Raw genomic sequence first — 20,638 nt, forward strand, 5'->3', positions numbered from 1 at the left:
AGAGCACCAAAATTAAGCCTACTTCTGGACAAAGCTGATGGAACTACAAATGGTTTACAGCCCAAGGAAATACACACCTTGGCTGTCTAGAGTATGTTTTTGATATTCTGATAAGGGATTAAGATGCCAGTCATGAAAGACCCTGTAGGTTCAGTTCTAAGAAGGCCTTAAATATGCTAGGTCTGAGATTTTTCTGAATAAAATGATAGAGAGTTCCGTTACACCTAAGGCTGATTCTTAGAAGATTTCTTCCTCGCCGTGTTCACAGTATCTGGTATTTTGGTTAGAGAAAATCAAATGTTTAACTTCATTTATGAGAAACAAACTCAATACTTTTAAAGTTTAACATTTTAATTGGAAACAGTTGATATGGCCCATTCAATGGAAGCTCAGATAAGGAAAGTACAATAAACAGAATGAAATATCACACAAAAGTCTGTATAAATCAACATGAAAAAATACTTGAGAAGGAAAAAGCAAATTACAAAATAGGAAGTACAGTGTGTACACTGTCAAATATTTTTTTCTAAACTATGTAGTAATATTTTTGCAAATATTATTGTTTTTGTAATATAAAAACAAAATTAATCTAATGTTCAAAACATATTTACTGAATCACTTTGAGGTTGATTTGTATAAATAATTTCAGCAAATAAAATGTTTAATGAAAAACTGGTATACAATGTACTTGTCCAAAGAAAAAGTCTTACAAGTTAAAGAACAAAGGTGTTTCTTCTAATTAACATAGGATTCAGAAAAACACTATTTATTACTACCAAAATAAAATGGATTTACTACTAAAAGTTCAAGTATCCAATGAAATCTTAAGAGGTGACCCAAAACTGTTTCTCAGTCATATTCAGAAAACCTTATATGTTTACTTGCTTGTTGAGTCTTTGCAAGTCTAATCTTTTCAGCTTTGGTGATTAACTGTGGAGAAAGAAATTAGAAATTATAAGGTATTGGATACACAAAACAAAAAGATAATTATGAGTAAAAGATTTCACAATTATCAGTTTGAATAAAATTGTTTTAAAAGAGGGAAAGTAGACAAATGAGATAAATTAAGCTTAGCCCAAATCAATCACAGAGAGAAATGTTTAGGATTGTGGTTTATTAAGTATAATAGATTTTAAATCTTAGAATTACTAAAACATTCCCACTTTCCTTCCACATCACTTAGAATTAAAGCCTCTGTCTTCAGCTCAGGTCATGATCCCAGGGTTCTGGGATCGAGCCCCGCATCGGGCTCTCTGCTTGGCATGGAGCCTGCTTCCTCCTCTCTCTGCCTGCCTCTCTGCCAACTTGTGATCTCTGTCTGTCAAATAAATAACTAAAATCTTAAAAACGAACAAACAAAAAAAAACCCCAAAACAAAACAAACAAACAAACAAACAAAAAAACCCAGCCACTCCATGCTGGCAAATTTTAAGCTTTTAGGCCTGGAGGAAAAGAAGGCTCAGAGAAGCCTGTCTAAAGTTTGGTCAGAAAGAGTGTCTTTGGAGCACCTGGCTGGCTCAGTGGGTTAAAGCCTCTGCCTTCAGCTCAGGTCATGATCCCAGGGTCCTGGGATAGAGCTCCACATCTGGCTCTCTGCTCAGCAGGGAGCCTGTTCCCCGCCCCCTGCACTGCCCCCCCACCCCCCGCCTCTCTGCCTATCTGTGATCTCTGTTTGTCAAATAAATAAAAATCTTAAAAAAAAGTACTTATTATTATACCCTTACATAAATACTTTAATATTTTATTTTCATTAAAAAATTTTTTAAAAAATATTTTATTTATTTATTTGACAGACAGAGATCACCAGTAGGCAGACAGAGGGGAGGCTTCCCGCTGAGCAGAGAGACAGATGCGGGGCTGGATCCCAGGACCCTGAGATCATGACCTGAGCTGAAGGCAGAGGCTTTAACCCACTGAGTCACCCAGGCGCCCCTCATTTTAAAAATTTTTAAAGGTTTTATTATTTATTTATTTATTTGAGAAAGAGAGAGAGAGAGAGAGAGCGAGAGCGCGCGCATGAGAGAGAACAAGAGAGAGGGGAGGTTCAGAGGGAGAAGCAGACTCCCTGATCAGCAGGGAGCCCATGAGGGACTTGATCAGGGACTCCAGGATCATGACCTGAGCTAAAGGCAGTCCCTTAACCAACTGAGTCACCGAGGCACCCAAAAAAAGATTTTATTTTTAAGTAATTTCTTCAATCTTAAAATATAAATATAGATTCTAGTTAAGTACTCACTAGAGTTTCATTCAAGTGTTTGGTGACTGTGGTCACTGACAGGAAGTCACTTTAATTTATTTAATTTTTTTAGCTGATTAAACTAAGAGCCTATTCATCTGAGAAGTGAGTCAAAATGTAAGTTATTTATAACTCTGTTCACAGATTTAGTGAATTCTGTCTTTACCTGCTGAATATCTGACCACTGAGAATTTGTATAGAAAAGACCTTGGTGATAAAAACATTTCAAATATGCTTTACAAGATAAAGACAAATGAGAAAAGATTCACTCTGTCTCTGGTAGCTGTTATCTAATTTTACTAATGTGCTCAGAGTGATAGGAAAGACTACAAAGGCTTGGTTTAGCAAGAATGAGTGAGACCCTATCTGGCACATATTTCTGTCATCTTAGTGATCTTTCATGAGAACCCACATTTGATTTTCACATGAAAAATACCATATGTAAAAACTAACTTCTTCCTTAACCTACTCCTGTTTTTGTCTTTTAATTTTGTATAAACTGATTGGGGCTTAGGAAACCGTCCCCAGTCTCCCCTGCATCATAGGCTGAAAATTAAGACACAGAATTTGTTACCATTGCTTTTCTTTAATTCAATTTTGGACCAAGTAATGCAACATTATTGTGGAAATGTAAAGCTGTCATATGAGAAAAGTACTAATGTCATACTTTTGGCTGCTAAATTTTTTTAAAAATATTTAACTTCCTTTAATAAGGTGCTTACTCCCAGTATTCTTCCTTCTCTTCGAGGCTTCCGCAGTTTCTGCTGCCTGTGCCTGGAAAGCTGAGCCTTTGAAGTCTCCTGCTTGATTGTTCCACTTTCCTAAGGTTTGTGTTAATGTCACTTTCAGAGAACTTCCCAGACAACCTCACCTGATGGAAAGCTATCTCATGATAACCATTTAATCTGATTATTCTACACAGCACCTGTCATCACCTGACCTAAACTGGTCATATGTAAAGTTCACGAAACCAGGGCATTTTGCACTGTTGGCTCTATCTCCAGTTCCTAGAACAGTGGGCAACAAAAATGAGCAACCAAAAAATATTAATTAAATGAATTATCAAAAAAGTCAATTGACATACTAATTGTTTCCTCTGAAAGTCCTGTACAATACCCACTTTGTGTAGTACCTTATTTTCAAGTTGTGATAGAAGCCAACTAGCTACTTTCATAGTTTCAACTAGGATCCTGTACTATTTATGAAACAAATCATGCTAAGAAAAAGCTTGGTGGTACAACAGATAAATGAGATCAGAAAACAACTTTCCAACTGAGTAACAGAGCTACACATTATGTTCCAACCCAATTTATAAAACTCCCTGGTCAGTGTTTATTTCCTCGCCTTGAATTTAGTTTATGGAGGTCAGACCTCTCAAGGAAACAAAATGACTAATTACTACTTTTAAAAACATATACAACTTAAATGAAACGTCACACCAATTAGAAGGATAACTATTATTTAACAAACTGATTTCATTTTAGTGAGCTCTGGATCAATGATTTTAACATTTAAATAATCTCAAGCAGGCTTTGAAATTAACACCTCATATACCTGAAAGAGTCTCAGGGACTGGGTGTGGGGGGGTGGGAGAGAGACAAGGCCTTCCCACCTCTCAGCAAATTCAGTCTGTATTCATGTAAACAGAATTAACAAAGACCATTAGGAAACCTCCTCCCTAATAATCTTATCTTCCAGTGAATCCTAGGCAATGCAAGGCCGATGAAAAAGCACTAGATTTTTATTTAATAAAACAAAGAGAATTAGAATCCTAAATCAACAAACCTAAAATACAGGAAGTATGATGTTAAGTGCTAATGATTCATAGAAGAATGCAAAACTTTTCATATTTTTATCTCATAATAGGCATTTTAAAATTTTGGTAATAGTTATTAGTTTTTATGTGTCCTAATTTGTCCTAAGTACTTACAGATGTACTAATCTTTACACATATAATAATTTCTTTTATTTATTTGTTTTAAAAAAGATTTTATTTATTTATTTGTCAGATAGAGAGCGAGTGCACGCATGCATGCACAAGCAGGCAGAGGCAGAGAGAGAAGCAGGCTCCCCACTGAGTAAGGAGCCTTATGTGGGACTTGATCCCAGGACCCTGGGATCATGACCTGAGCTAAAGGCAGCAGCTTAACGGACTGAGCCACCCAGACATCCCCTAACAATTTGTTTTAAAAGAATAAACCTGATAGCTCTCAAGCAACAGTAGTATGATAAATTACTGTTATTTAAAACAAAATTACCGAGAGTTTTGCTTCAAATTATTTAATGTATTTAAGTTTGCTTTACTTCTTGAGTATTTTAGAGAAAAAATGAATAAAGCTTATCATTGCTATAGCAAACCCTATGCATAAAGTTTCCCAATATTATCTGTGGAGGATCATAACTTTAAAAACTACACTCCCGGGCCTCCTGGGCGGCTCAGTGGGTTAAAGCCTCTGCCTTCAGCTCAGGTCACGATCCCAGGGTCCTGGGATGGAGCCCCACATCAGGATCTCTGCTCGGCAGGGAGCCTGCTTCCCCCTCCCTCTCTCTGCCTGAGTCTCTGCCTACCTGTGATTTCTGTCAAATATATAAATAAAATCTTTAAAAAAAAAAACACCAAAAAACCCCCCCAAAACCCTACACTCTCAAATACATTGTGTTTTACCATTAAGACAATCTTTAAATAATAATTTACAACTACAACACAGCAGCTAGAAATATTGTTTAAATTAAATTGCCACCACTGTTACAATAAAGAAAGGAAAACAAGAAGACTCTAAATTATGTACCCTTATGGGTAAAATAACTTAAATTTCATGTATTTCAAAGTCCAGAAAAACAAGTATTCTCTCACAATCTAAAATGCTATAAATATCATATAAATCATTATTGTGTCTAGCAAAACCAAAGTTATTTTTTTTTTTAAAGATTTTTTTTTTTTTTTTTTATTTGACAGAGAGATCACAAGCAGACAGAGAGGCAGGCAGAGAGAGAGAGAGAGAGAGAGGGAAGCAGGCTCCCTGCTGAGCAGAGAGCCCGATGCGGGACTCGATCCCAGGACCCCGAGATCATGACCTGAGCTGAAGGCAGCGGCTTAACCCACTGAGCCACCCAGGCGCCCAAAACCAAAGTTATTTTAAGGCTACACTTTCAGAGAACATTCAACTGAATGTTGAACTTAGGCTACCGAAAAATGACAATGACAACAAAGACCAAAAAATGAATTACCTTTTCAGTGCCTCTTTTCTTTTCACGAGGCTGATTAAGTTTTGCCTGTCTATCTACCAAAATCTTCTGCCAATACCTCTGCTCATGGTCACCTTAAAAACAAACAAAAACAATCATCACTGATATATATGAAGAAACATATTCAAGGCATTAATCACATTTCGGTAAAAAAACTGTAGTTGTCTGATTATATTTAATACCACTTTATGCAAATTAGAGTATGAAAATTAAACCAATTTTCCTAGGAAACTAAGAAAATATAAGTTACCCTTCAATAAGAATTACTTAAAAAGAAGGTTCTATGAGTTTTTACCAGAAAGGATCTCGAGGTTCCAGCAGTGTTTCTTTTTAATTTCTGTATATGCGTTTATTACAGCTTGAGCATCCTCAGGAGTTTTAAATCTAGCATGGCACTCTGTGTCCCCTTCTAGCAAATCAACATAAACAACTTCTGAGATTGCTGCCAATGTATCCTGCATTAGAATTTAGAAAGACTTTAAATAAATAATAAAAATGTTTCACAATAACCCTAAAATTATTCCCATGGTTGTGCCAGAATGTAGTATATAAGTCAGCCATATACAATTTAAAATGAGTAACTATCCTACATTAAACATTTCTTCTAAAATATATACAAATATTTTCTTTTAATGATTTTTTATTTTTAACTAATCTCTATTCGCATGGGGCTTGAACTCAAATCCCTAAGATCAACAGTCGTACACTCCACTGACTGAGCCAGCCAGGCACCCGTAAAACACACACAGATACTCTTAAAAACTGATTTGAACAAAATTGGGAACTCTAATCATAACTTTCTTTTAACTAAGCACAATCCTAAAATATTAATTAGAATGGGAACACTGCATAAGGACAACATATTTGTAGAGAAGAGTATCAGGTAATTTCTGCCAATCCCCAAACAAAAAGAGGTTCCAAGTCTTGGTGTCGTTACAATAATGAATAGAATCAAAAAACAAAAAATCCACAATGGACTGGTGGACAAGGTGTTTACATTCATCTGTACAAAATCACTCATGACCTAAAATGTATGAAATAAATATTCAACTTTTTCGAATTCACGATAAAAAACTTTCCTGGGAACCCACAAAAATCCTAGGTTCTGGAGCAGATCTATGGTAATATAGCTCAAAAGCTCATACTTTCTGATAAAATACCTACCAGGTCTCCTCTGAACTAGTAGTCAGGCAGCAAGGAATAGTTCTATCTATAATGCCTGCTGTGAGGGCAAATTAACAAGATTCCTGCATTTCTAATCATTTTTTCCCCCAGCATGTTCTGAGGTGTAAACAATGCAATTATGCAGGAATGTTACATAAGTCTTCATTCATCAACTTCCATTCAGAAAGCTAAATAAATTACTGGAGGTTCCCAGCTTAAAAAAAAGTGTTTTACCCATCTGGCTTCCTTTCCTTTTGACACAAATTTCAAGCCACAAGGAATTTAGATTACTTTTATATATTGGTTTTTAAAGTCTGAATTACAGAAAAACCGGAGCAGTATGTGAAAATATTATTTGATCATAAAATTAGAAAAGTTTATTAGTTAATAATAAAGAATAAGCAGTAAAAACCTACGAAGCCAGGGACTAAGTCTTAACTCATCCCTACTATTAGCATACTGCCCAACAAAATAGGCACATAATAAATGATTGCTAATTTAATGAAAAAATAAGATAACTGGAGAGAAAAATACTTGCCAATTCTTCCAATTTCCCTATATACTTTAGTACTCAATTTAAACAGAACACAAGACAAATAACTGGTATCAAGTTGATGAAATCTGAATGTGTTAAGTGGTAATAATAAGTTCTGTAACTGATTTATCAGATAGATTACTATAATTCAAAAGGTATTTAGGATATATACATTATAACTTTGGCTAATCTCTGGACTAAAAACCCTTCTTTAAAAGACAAATTAGCCTCGTAATCACAAGGGCAAGTCAAACAGCAGTAACCACCATGTAACTCAGTTTTTGTTCCAGGAAAATATAAGCAACTGCTAACCTGTTTTTATGATATTGATGATAATAAATGAAGAATGTTTGATATACTTACTATTTAGATAATAGAAAGGTCTTCGATGAATATAAAGTCTATGACAATTATTCCAAATAGCAAACTTTGCCTAATTTTACTTTTAAATCTTTTCAACTTGACTAGCCATAGCATCATTTACATCCTCAATTTTTAACCCTTCTGACCTGAAATTCTATATTGCTACCATACTCTGAATTCAAGTTGGTAATACCAACTTGGGATTTGCCAAATCCCTCATCAATATGGTAAACAGAAACTAAATTTATGTGTTAGTGATAAGGATGTTACAGGATAGAAACAGGATTCCAGATAAAAGAGTGTTCACAAGATAATTACAGTGAGCAACCTCATTTATGCAAGTTAAAAACTCTGACTGGTAAGAATCTATGTGAAATGTAAACATACTACATGATGATGCATGTCAGTGTACCAATTTCAAATATATCTGCTATGCCAAAGGACATTTTACACAGAATTAGTCAATAAGAAAAAAATATTGTGTTGGTACAGAAAGGTTTTCAAAAATAAAATAAGTAAAAAAAGATTGCAGAGCAGTAGATATAATAATTTGTAAATTACATAAAACTTTGCATACGTATGCAAAATTTTTGTAGCTTTTCAATATATTTTCACTCTCCTGTAACTGTCTCACATTTTAAAACAGCACAGACTGAAAATAATAACAACATTTAAAAAAATAAAATTAACAAACATCCTTTTCTCCAGAAAAATCCTGCATTTCTCCCAGGAAAAAATTTCAATTTCCAAGAAGACTAATAGACAAAAAGAGTTTATGTTACGTTAAAAATAAGCATGTTAACTCTTTTATATGAAAATAGTTCTGACTTTTTTTAGATCACAAAATCGTTCAGAACCTACTGAAAGCTAAGAGCTCTAATGAAAATAAATTACAAACTCTTTAGTTTGCTACAAAAATCAAATAATAGCAGATGATTAGAAGTTCAAAATAATTTCAGATGAACTGTAATGTTGAACAAATCTTTAAAAGGTTTGGAAGGAAGTATTTTCTAAAACCCTTTTTCTCTGAAAACAGACAATGTCCCCTAAAGAAATAATATTATGACAGCATCTTACTATTTTTATTCTTTTAAGTTATAATGTCCACAGTAAGGATTGCTCATTCAACTACACAATAGTCAACCATTAAGGGCACCAAGAAAAATAAGCACAAAGTGCAGTTCTATAGAAGGATGTTTCAACTGTACTCATTGCAAATCTAATCCACTGAAGAGTTTCAATTTCAGACTTCAGATTTTGCTTCAAGTCAAACACAAGAGTTACTGTGGAATCAAATCCTACAAGTATTATTCTGCATAGGAATAAATTCTATTTTGATTTGGTTTGTTTTCTATAATGCAAAACATTTTCACACGGGTAAATTTTAAAGAGGAAAGAACAGCAACTACCCTAGACACACAAAAGCATTACCCTGACTTGTTTCCTGCCAGGTAGAGGCTCAGTGCTAATGATCTTCACAATCACGCCACTCACAAACTGTGGTCCTGCTGCATTAACCTTTTCCTGAGGACAACCCTCTTCACTGTTTGCTGTTGATTTGAAAAGGAAAGACCAGAAATAAGCCTCTTACACTTAATTGAATACTTAGTATGCCCACCTGAAAACAACGATTTCTTAGGCTGATTTAAATAATTTAAATTTACTTAATTTAAATTTAACTGTGAAGTAATTAGGGTAATTGTCATACTGCTTATTGCGGATTACCATGAAATAAAATACCAAAACTTTTATCACTCTAATTGCAAAGTGCTTTTAGAGGATCACTTGTAAAACCTTAAACAAACAAACAAAAAACCCGCCCCCTTTCCCTTACCTGAATAAAGTACTTTACTTAATAAAGAAATAAAAAGAGAACATGTAAAATAATCTATAAACTTTAGGATTAAAATGTGAAAATTTGTATTTTCAACTTACCAGAATTCAAAATATACCTTAATATATTAGGATAAAATTACAGATGAGAAATTAAAATTTTTGTTGCTACAAACTAGCTCCATTCATAAACTAGGTACACATTACTAAATCTGATTAAGAATGCAAATTTAAATCATTAAGAAAGATTTTTAGTCATCTCTACACCCAATGTAGGTCTCAAACACATGACCCTGAGATCAAGAGTGGGCCAGCCAGGGGCCCCGAAAAAACAGATTTTATAACAACCACTTCAAATATTCTTATGAAAAGCTTAAACAGCACATTTGGACACAACAAATCAGTAATTGTTCTAATAATTACCATTGTATATTTAAGTTTTAAAAAATTAAGATTTAGCCTATAATAAATCAGAATTAGTATGTTAGTATATAAATACAATATAATGCTACAAAAACTATCATAGCGCTGGTTTACTTTTTTCATTTTTTATCTCAGATGTAGTAGGTACTCCGTTTGTTTCCATTTTTGACTCCAACTTTATCTGGGATATTGTTTTTTTTAAGGAAGCCATGCTGGCCTTTTGCAGTGCTAAATACTCTTTTTTCAAATCCATCCATTCGCTCCTGTAATGAAAAGAATGGACTTTTGAAGTAGTGAACAGACATGAGCAAATAAAAATACCTAATATATATTCACAGTGTCTTTTAACCACTCCTAACTTTTCCTTCTTTAAACACATACATTCAAATTACTTCTTGAGTTCCAAGTGATCCAGGAAATATGAAAAGGGGAGTTTCCCCTGATCCAACATTCAGATTGAATGTTTTAAATTTGCCAATTTTAATTCTTGAATATGCTTCAAGTGTTTTTATGAAAATAAAAGCTTTGAATTAATTAAATAGCAACAATTTGTCATCTCTGAGGGAATAATGGCTGATTATAATTTAAAGATTATTTGTTAAACCGGTTCCAATGTGAGAGATAACATTCCTTAGTATTTACTTGAATCAAAAGGAATTTCTGAGAAGAAAAAAACACCCCATGGAAGCATTTTATTTATTTACATACATTTAACATGTAGATGTTTCTTCAAACAGCTAGAGCTCCTCCAGATAGAAACACAATGCCTCTCCAGGCTCCACAGGAGCACTCATTGTTACTCTAATCTATGCCATCAAACAAGTAGATAGGGGTTTTTTTTTTTTTTTTAAGAGGAGGATATCTCGTGGTAATGGTCTTAGCAGTTATTATTGACATCTGTATACTTCAAAAAAAAAAAAAAAGTATCCAGACCCACCCAGGATCATACATTCCCTGAGAGCTGATACATTAGAATAACAAAAACCTCTTGTAATGATTCTCTGAGATAAAAAGGCAAAAGGAATTCAGCAGTTAAGAATAGTATAAATACAAGTGCCTGAAGTCCTTGCCTTTTAACCTTCAAGAGGATAGATACGGCCGGAGTACAAGCCTGGAAAACTAGGAAAAACTTTTCTCCCAAAAGGTATAGTATTTTACATTTTTTTTTTTAACCTTAGCTCTTATTCCTTCATCGAATTGGACTCCCTTTAACTTTAACATGGAAATACTTTCTTTTATTTTTAAAATAGTAAGTGCTTCCATGTTTTAGTAGAAGTGAACCCAAATTATTCTCCGTGTGTAATACGGCAAGTTGGTTACTTTATAGAGCCCAAGGGGATTCCCCTCTGCTTTAACATGGGGGTACCTGCTGTGTAAAACAAAAAGTAAGTGCTTCCATGTTTCAGTGGAGGTGTCTCCAACTGGACACAATTTTACTTTAAAACTTACTTTACAGGTTCAGGATTCACATTTTTTTCAAGACTGGGCTCCCCACCACTTAAACGTGGATGTACTTGCTTTGAAACTAAAAAAGTAAGTGCTTCCATGTTTTAGTGATGGTAAGTCTTACTTTTGCATTTTTAGAAGTATTTAGGGAAAAACCTCGTGAACTTGACTATATCTGTGGGTATATTTAAACTGTTTAAGCCTGTTAAGGAACGCCCTCTACTTTAACATGGAGGCACTTGCTGTGACATGGTAAAAATAAGTGCTTCCATGTTTTAGTGTGGTGGTTCCTTTTTAATCCTCAATTGAGTTGAATCTAGTCTGCAGATCTTGGCTACATGCCATGACTGTTGCTAATATGCAACTCTGTTCAATACAAATTGGAATTGCACTTTAGCAATGGTGATGGAGAGCGTCAATTTTCAACAGAAATGTAATCTCCTTACTTTGAAAGGACTCTTAATGGTATAACCTCTTCTCCCATTTTGTGCCTCTCTTTATGTTTCTTCTTATGCTTCCTTTTTGCTTTTAAAAGGGATCCATCTTTTACATCTCCAGTATCCTTTTCCTCTTCAGTAGAGACTTCCAAGTCTTAAAATACCAAAAAAACATAGACATAAGTTTTAAGTTTAAGAAAACAATTTTTCTGTCGTTTACACCTTATGGCTTCTGTTACCTTTGTTCTCTTTGGAAATTTCTGTATCTTTTTTAATGTTGTCTTTCTGATTTGTTTTCTTTACTTTTGGCTTTGGGGTTGGGTATTCTGTTTCAGAGATACTTCTCTTCCTCTTCCCTGTTCTGACTACAGGTAAGCCGGAAACTTCCTGTCTTTCCCGTTTTTTCTTTTTTTTTGAGGGGGGCTTTTGAGGTTCAGTTGTTTCTACTTCTGATCCCTCAGACGTTGTCCTAGATCTTTTCATTTTACTGTCGCTCTCCTTGGTTGTGTCCGTATTTGACTCTTTGGTCTGCATATTGTCTTCCTTCTTCATTCGGCCTTTCTTCTTCTTCTTCTTTTTCTTTTCTTCTGTAATAATAAAATCATTACTTTTCATTTTCCTACAAGTACATTTACTTAAATATTAATTTTAAATTTAATTACCTGATACACTAAGCCCAGGAATTGGCTTGTTTTTTACTGTCTTAGGAAATATACCCGGTTTTCTTGGTGCTTCTTCTGGTGGGTTGTTAAGAAACTGAAAAATCAATACATTAAAACCATTTAATTTTGTTACTATTAAAAAACTATTTAAAACAATTGCTAAGTTTTTTGCCTTTCTTTTTTAGGTTCTGGACCTACCTCAATAGCTTTTGCTGCTTGTTCTTTTGTTTCAAATTCCACAAAGGCAAATCCCTTTGGATCTCCAGTAGATTTATAATGTGGTATGCTTATATAAACAACATTGCCACATTTCCCAAATACTCTTTCAATCCAACTGTGGTTAACATTTTTGGGAAGTAATTCCTGTAGTAAGTTAGAAGCAATATTAAATACAAATACTGTCTTGAGGTAAATAAATTTTTTTACTCAATTTAAAAATGTTTTTGTCATTTGTGATCGCTAGCTTTGAGCTTTTTTTAAACGGCTTACTTACCACATACACAGTCCGTTCATCCTCATCCTTTGGTCGTTCACCCAGTGGCTTTTTTCTCCTTATTCTGGTGCCTTCTAAGTCCAGCTTTGAAAAGAGTAGATGAGGTTAATAATAAACTAATTTATTGATAAAGTAAGTAACAATTTTTAACTTAACCTCTACAACAGATGAACTATTCTTACCTCTACAACAGATGAACTTTTTAGTGCTCTGGCTATTAACTTTCCATCTGTGGTCAATTTTTTCATTTTGTTGAAAGACACGAGGAGTGATATGTCAACATCTAACAAAAGTTAACAATGTAAATATAAATAAAAGCTCAACTGGGTGTCAAATGCATTTATGTAATTAAAACTGCCTCTCTGTGTATAATGCTTTTTGGATTTGGACTCAAAATGCCTTGTATGAATCAAGCTTTTAAACCTTTAAACACAGAATAAAGTAGTGAACTCTTCGCCCAGTGCTGGGCTCAAAGTTTGACCTAGCAGTGTCAGGTGTTACACACCTGAGCTTGCCAGGAGCTCCATCACAAAAATTTAGAAGAAATTACTGTTTTAATGGTAAACTGAGCTTATTTTCACGTGGAAATATAAAATATAAAATGATGGGACTATGTCAGTACCACACTGTATTACAATATCATTTTAGGTAACTATATACTGGTTCCACTGTAGACAGTGAAGGCAAGTAAACTTACAACCATCTCTGGACTTTTCTATTTGCTCTCGAAGAAATCTATCCTTGTGAAGATTTGCATCTCCAAACCAGAAGTCCACTTGCTTAGCAATATCTGCAAGCACTTGCTTAACTCGTGACCGTTTCTTTTTTTCTACTTCTTTTTTCTTTTCAGTACTTTCTTCCATTGATTTCTCTTGATTTCCACTTTCAGTTTCCATTCCTGTTAATAATTCATATTAGCATTTAAATTGAGGTCTCAACAAAGTTGGCTGGCCGAGGACAAAGTCTGGGGTAACACTTGCAATTACCTGTGGAAATTTTCATTGGCTTTGTGTTTTCTAAATTTTTTGATCTTTAGTCTCTTACCTATTTGCTTTTCATTGGCCTTTGTTTTTACTTTTGAAAAAATTTTTAACCTCCTACATCATAAATCACAGCTTTACTTTTTAATGCACTTTATACTGCAGGACCAGATTATTTTAACCGGGTATAAAATCTACACATTTCTCACCAAATTAGTTTTTTTAAGTCAGTAAGTCAAAGTGTAAGATTAAGGGATTCAGACATTCTCCATCTCTGCAAACTAAAAAAGGTGTTGTATTTTAAAATACACAATCTCCAGGGGCCCCGGGGTGGCTCAGTTGATAAGTGCACGAGCAGGGGGAGGGGCAGAGGGAAAAGATGGCTCCCCATTTAGCAGGAAGCCTGATGCATCAAGACCTGAGTAGAAGACAGATGCTTAAACGAGCCACCCACAAGTCCCAAAGTTTTATTTTTAAGTAAACTCTGTACTCAAAGTGCGCCTTGTATTTACAAGAACCACAAGATCAAGTCCCACACTCTACTGATTGAGGCAGCTAGGTGCCCCTTAATTTCTGTTCACTAGAAGCAGAATTCAACTGGTAAGCTACAGGGTTGGCTTTTTCTTTTCCACGGGACCTTCCTTTTCTAATGTTTTATTTCCTGGACAGCAATTCCCAAGCCCTTCATTCCTTGAGTTACTTTGCACGCCTCTTTGTTCCCTCAGCTCCAGCCATACTGGTCTTTGCCTTTTTCTAAAATTTGGCTCATCTATCTTCAACTGAGGGCTTCTGGATTTGCTGTTTTCACTTACGCCTAAATAACATGGCTTACTCCCTCACTTGCTGACGTCTTATTCAGGTGTGTCACCTCAATGAAGTCTCCTACCATAGCCATATTTAAAACTGCAAATTTTCAGACAAATTTGCCTTATTTTTTTCCCATTGCACTTATCTTTTGACATTATTAAACAATTGTATTCTTTTTCCTTCCTAGAATTTAGTATTAATGAAATCAGGTTTCTGTTTTCTTTACTGATGCATTCCCATTCCCTGGCACAGAATAGTCACTCAAAAATTTATTGAATAATTGTGTCATCCTCATTACATTGCTAGAGGTAGATACACAAAAATAAGCAAATGAGCAAGGCTTAACATAGGGCGTGGGATGGTGCAGGCCTGTCTAAGAAAAACACTTAAACATGGTTTTCCCATACTGTATTTCCCAGGCTCCCATGATATGGTATTCTTGGACACAGGAGAGTTAAGATGTACAGGGAGAGTTTTTTCCAACTCTTGTTGCACCCCGGTGGGAGCCACTCTTAGTTGGTATGCAGGCTTTGGACCTATGCAACAAGAATGACACTGGAGATAGGTGGGAAACAGGGGCTAAGGCTTTTACATATCAAGGTGACCTAAAACACTTGAGCCCTTATCACACATGCTGTTATAGGTAAAGGGGGAAAAAGTAGATGTAGATTAATTGCGGAGTTTGGGTAAGTGCTGGGTCTGGGACTCCAGATGAGATGAAGATACCGTCCCTATTATCTCTTCTGCCTTGTATCCTCCTCCTGCCTGTTTTTTTTTTTTCTTTTTAAAGATTTTATTTATTTGTCATATTCATCAGAGAGAGTGCGCGCACATACATGCAGGGAGAACGGGCAGGCAGAAGTAGAAGCAGCCTCTCAGCTGAGCAAGGAACCTGATGTGGAACTTGATTCCAGGACTCTGGGATCATGACCAGAGCAGAAGGCTGTCCCTGCACCCACTGAACCACCCAGGGGTCCCTGCCTTGTATCTTTCTTTAACATTCAATATACATAATATCAAAGCCTATTTGTATCTGTTCACCCTGTCAGTCATAATCAGTTACTCCAGCAGCAACCCTGCAGAGATTAACAGAAATAGAAAATGTTTCAAAGCGACATCCAGTTAAGAGAGTACAAAGCCATTAATGCATTTTACTTCAAATTTTCAACTAAACATGCATTGTCACCAAAATCAACCAAGGAGTATTTTGGCACTTTTAAAACAGGCTGCAGTAGATTAAACCAAGTGCCATTTTTGAAAATATGCAAGTAAAGACGTATTTATTGAGATGCATATAAAATGGAGCTACTCGTCTGAATTAATCACTCAAAAAAACAATTAGGTGTCATTTAGTGCTGAATAACCACATTCCTCACCCCATATTCTCCCTTTAACCCATCCTGTCAGGCTTCCCTTTCTAACATTCTAGGGAAACTGAAAACAGTGATCTCCACTGACTACTGAACCTCTCAGCAGCAACTGCAGTTAAACTCTCTCCTTGAAAACATTTTCATTTGGCTTCCAGGAGAGTTCCTCTCCTTCTCAATTTCCTTTTCTGGACCATTCTACTTTTGTCTACCCTTATAAGCTCCCCACAATTGCATTCAGTCCTGGGCTCCCTTCTTATCACCACAAATATCTTTTCTGAGAGTTTCCGGCTTTAAGCTCCACAGCTACATGCTGATGTTTCATGAATCTGTATTTCCCAGTGCTGACTTCTCCCATTAGCTCCCCCCATTCCAATACTCAATTGTCCATCTGACATCTCCACTTATTTACCTTAAGTATTTCTTTTATAAGAAAATGAAAAAATTGAACTCTCAAATTATAACAAACCTGTTTTTGCCTTGTTGTCCCCATCTTAGAACACACCAATCACAATATTGCTGAGCCAAAAATTCTGAAATCCTTTTCCTCATATGCCACAACAAATCCAGGAGCACTTTTGTTAGCTCTACCTTTATAAAATATATTCTGAATTAAGAATATTTTTTATTTCTTTTATTACAACCTCTTGGTCCACACTATTATTGTGTCTTGCCTGAACTACTGCAAGAACAGTGTAACTTGTGCCTGTGTCTACTCTTCTTCCATTATCATCAATTCTCCAGATAGTAGTCAGAATAATCATTAAATATGTAAATCAGGGCATGTCAATCTCTGGGACAAAATCCTTCAAAGGTTTCTTATCATACTCAAAATCCAAGTCCTTACTCAGGCCTATTCGGCACTATTCGATCTGGCCTTACAATTCTTCCCAACAGGCTCACTCTATGATATACCATTCCTTAAACATGCTAAGGCCATTCCCATTTCAAGGCCTTCGCTCTCGCTGTTCTCTTTACCCTCTCGACTACATCTGTAGGGATTACTTCTCTGTTCATTCAGGTCTCTATAAATGTCATTTTCTCAAAGAGGCCTTTCTTTCACTCAATCTAAAACATTTCTGCCCTGACAATTTTAACCCTACCCATTCCTATCACCACTTTGTATCCTTGTATCCTACCTATAATTACAATTTTACTGTCTAACACACTAGAATGCAAAAACCATGAAGGCAAGTACTTTAGCTTGATCACAACCAAAACATTTGTTAAATAATGTATTTAAAAGGATCTCATACTGCAAAGTGTTATGCATTTCAAGTTTTTTTTTTTGGAGATTTTATATCTTCATTTGAGAGAGAAAGAGTGCACAAGTGGGGGGAGGGGCAGAGAGAGAAGCAGACTCCCTGCTGAGCCCTTGGCCCCATATGGGGCTTGTTCCCAGATGGAGGTTCACGACCTGAGCAGAAGGCTGACCATCTGAGCCACCTAGACACCCTAGCATTTCAAGTTCTTTCGAAAGACGTAGGTTTATAAATAAAATAAAATGGAAGCTACAAGTTATCAATACAGCAAGATCCAGCGCTAACTTTTCCTTTTGCAAAAACTCCAAATCGTAAAGGACAGAATACCAGCTTTCCAATTCCTTTCCTTGTTAGAACCACCATCTAAGGAAATAGAGGCTGGAACTGCAAAAGTGCAGAAAGTAAAAATTTTCCTCAAATCAGATTTTTTCATCATTCTCATCTCAGAGACTTTCCTTCATACCCTCACCTAAGGATTATTTTTGTGACTTGGAAAATTAAGTTCTAAAACTCCTGCCTAGTGTACCTAACATGTTTGCAATTTGTGATTTTAAAAAATATATTCTGTAGCTAATCAAATATACCTTCATACATATACAAGAGGAAGATACTGATTAACACAAAGCAACAAGATATGGCACAATTTAACTTTCCAATGCAAAGGCTGTGGGGGGTGGGGGGTCAGGAAGTTACTTTTGTTAGTCAAGATCCTCTAAGTCTACTTTCTCACACTCTTGACAAAATCTAACATTATTACCATTTTATCATTTATCAATCTGTCACTAAGTCCTACCAATTCAACTTCTGGAATGGCTTTTATCTCCTTCCAATATTTTCCACGACTGTCACTATAATATGGGAATAGTTTATAAACACTTCTAGAGGTCATTTATCCTTCTCATAAGCTGTGTAACTTATCTAAAACACAGATCTAATTTTATGATTTTAATGTTAAAACTTCAAGATTAAAAATTCCTCAGCGCCTATTTATAACATAATCTGTAAGTCTAAAAAACAGAATAAGGACATCTAACTGGCTTTTAAGCAGGGGCCTTATTTTTTATTTATTTATTTTCTAAAGATCTTATTTATTTATTTGACAGCTCACAAGTAGGAAGAGCAGCAGGGGGTGGGGAGAAGCAGGCTCCCGGGCTCGCAGCTGGGCAGAGAGCCCAAAGCCAGCCCTATCCTAGGACCTGAGCTGAAGGCACAGAGTCAACCCATTGAGCCACCCAGGCGCCCCTAAACAGAGGCTTTAAAGAAACAATAAAAGTACTGTGTAAAAATGCCAGTTACTTTACATGTATTGTTTTAAATCCTCACAATTACAATTAGGTGGTGTCTTCCAACTTTTTTTTTTTTTTTTTTACAGAGACTTAAAGATTAAGTGAACTGGACAAAACTAGCTGGGTTAAAAACAAGCTCAGGTAAGCAAACAAACTCTGGTAAGTTTGACTCCCTCATATTTGCCTACCTTTTAGTAGAACCTTTTACAGCCTGTCATGATGCATTCTATGTTCTGACTCAGATATTCTTAACCTAAAGTCCATGGAATTTTGGGTGAGTTTCAAACATTCCTGTGAATTCTGTGAAACTATTAAAAGATAAATTTTAAACAAAGGCATTTAAATATAAATTGATTTAAAATGAATACATGTCAGATATTTTATTTAAGTAATTAATCATGGAACTAGTTTAAGTGTTGCAAACTGGTTTGGGGATGGGGCGCTTAGCTTGCTCAGTCAGTAGAACATGAGACTCAGTCCCAGGGCGGTGAGTTCAAGACCCAAAATGGGTGTGAGGCCTAGTTAAAATAAATAATTAATAATTTAAAAAATATTCCATTAAAAAACTATCAACAACACTGGAAGAAATTCGTTAATAGGTGCAAAACTGGTTAGAGCAATAACTGCAAAATTAATTAATTAATTGCAAGACTACTTTCCATTATAATCATTTCCCACAACTTACACAAATGTAAAGTAACTCAAAGACAATGAAAGAGATAACCTGGAAGAGTGAGCTAGACAAGATATCCAGTATTTCCTTTTTTGGCCGTTTCAAGGTGTTTCACAATTTCCCAACGAAATTACATGTAAAATGTCTTGACATGTGTATGCATCTTCCTGGGAAGCTCATCCACAGCCTTCATCATTTTTAGAGGAAATGATGTGTAAAAACGTTAAGTCATTGTTCTAGTCATGGCTGACCATTCAACGGTACCAGAACACCCTTGCCTGTGTGCCTTTGCTTTTTTGAATTAGTCTTGTCTTTCTTGCCTTAAAAACCCCTATTCAATTTTCAAGGCCCACGTGAAATAGCATCTTACATGGAGCTTTCCACCACCATGTCTCCCCTAACTTGTCTCCTTATCCATTTTCGCTCAGGCACGTTTTTGGGGGCGCTCAGTACACTCCACTTGACACTTAAAATTTGTTAGCTCCCTTCCGTACCTGGATTTTCGATTCTCTGATGACAAAAACTAGAATCCTGAAAAAGAAAATGACTAACTGTAAAACAAGTCCTCACATTCGCTATCTTTTGGCCGCCAAGGCTCAGATCAACGAAGGTAATTTCACCCTGGCCTGTGGCCGACCTGGGCACCCATCCTTTCCCAAAGGGGCCGCCAAAAGCCGGGCGGGCCTCCAATCTCCCATCGCCGGACAACACGCGCCCCCAACCTCTGAAAACTGGAATTACAAGGGCTGCCAAAGGACTTTTGCGCGTGCGCAAAAAGAACTAGGCCAAGCAAACTGATGGGTTTGTGGGAGGGGACGAAGTAAAAGGGACGAAAGATGACAGAATGAACTGGGTTAAAAAGGGCTCAGAGGAACTGAAACCTCAGTCAACCTTTGGGACACTATCTACGGTCTACTTGAAACTTACTCGGTTCAATTCCCAAAATACGGGGCCGGTGATTCCGTCCTTCACCTTTGTCGCCTCCAGATCCTTATAGTCCTGATTTCCGCGTCATAGGGTGAGCGACACGGTTCTCCGGTACGCCTTGGAAAAGACGAGCGCGGAGACTGTGCGTCCGTCGTTGACGTCACAGGCGTGAGCTGGCGCAGAGGGCGGTGCGTCGGATTACCCGGCTGGCCAAAGAGGCTGGCAGACAATGAAAAGTTTGATTGGCGGTTTGAAAACGCCAGTTCTGGTGGGCGGGCTGAGAGGTGGGTCCTGATCTGGTGTGGTCCCGGTTTAATGACGTCAGAGACTTTCGCCGGGGAAATTCGAAAGTGGATTTTATGGACAGGTAAAGTTAGTTGTTTCCCCCGGGTGAAGGTGGTTAGGGAAAGGGATTTGAGCGAGAGGCGGCGTCGCAATTTAGGGCAAACGGTTGACAGAATCTATTCCGCCGGAAGCGGACCGTTGCTGGTGCTTATG

General features: G+C 36.3%; 1 protein-coding gene across 2 annotated transcripts; it reads right to left on the reverse strand.

Moving 5' to 3' along the window:
* Positions 1 to 333: 333 nt before the first annotated feature.
* On the reverse strand, positions 334 to 20,288 carry LOC111157576 (La ribonucleoprotein domain family member 7). Of its 2 annotated transcripts, XM_022519113.1 has the most exons (13): positions 20,141 to 20,288; positions 13,536 to 13,736; positions 13,021 to 13,121; positions 12,839 to 12,922; positions 12,544 to 12,708; positions 12,346 to 12,439; positions 11,923 to 12,270; positions 11,693 to 11,837; positions 9,915 to 10,063; positions 8,976 to 9,094; positions 5,778 to 5,937; positions 5,465 to 5,556; positions 334 to 930 (listed from the first exon to the last, which is right to left on the reverse strand). In XM_022519113.1, exons 2-13 carry the CDS (start codon positions 13,732 to 13,734, stop codon positions 850 to 852), a joined length of 1,737 nt encoding a protein of 578 aa, XP_022374821.1. In that variant the 5' UTR covers positions 13,735 to 13,736; positions 20,141 to 20,288; the 3' UTR covers positions 334 to 849. The 2 variants fall into 2 exon arrangements, with proteins under 2 accessions (XP_022374821.1, XP_022374830.1); XM_022519122.1 differs by lacking the exons at positions 13,021 to 13,121; positions 20,141 to 20,288 and having other exon boundaries at positions 13,536 to 13,595.
* Between the last annotated feature and the right edge of the window lie 350 nt (positions 20,289 to 20,638).

Source organism: Enhydra lutris, unplaced genomic scaffold, assembly GCF_002288905.1.
Source record: "Enhydra lutris kenyoni isolate GAN:26980312 unplaced genomic scaffold, ASM228890v2 scaffoldscaffold3, whole genome shotgun sequence".
Lineage (NCBI taxonomy): Eukaryota > Metazoa > Chordata > Mammalia > Carnivora > Mustelidae > Enhydra > Enhydra lutris.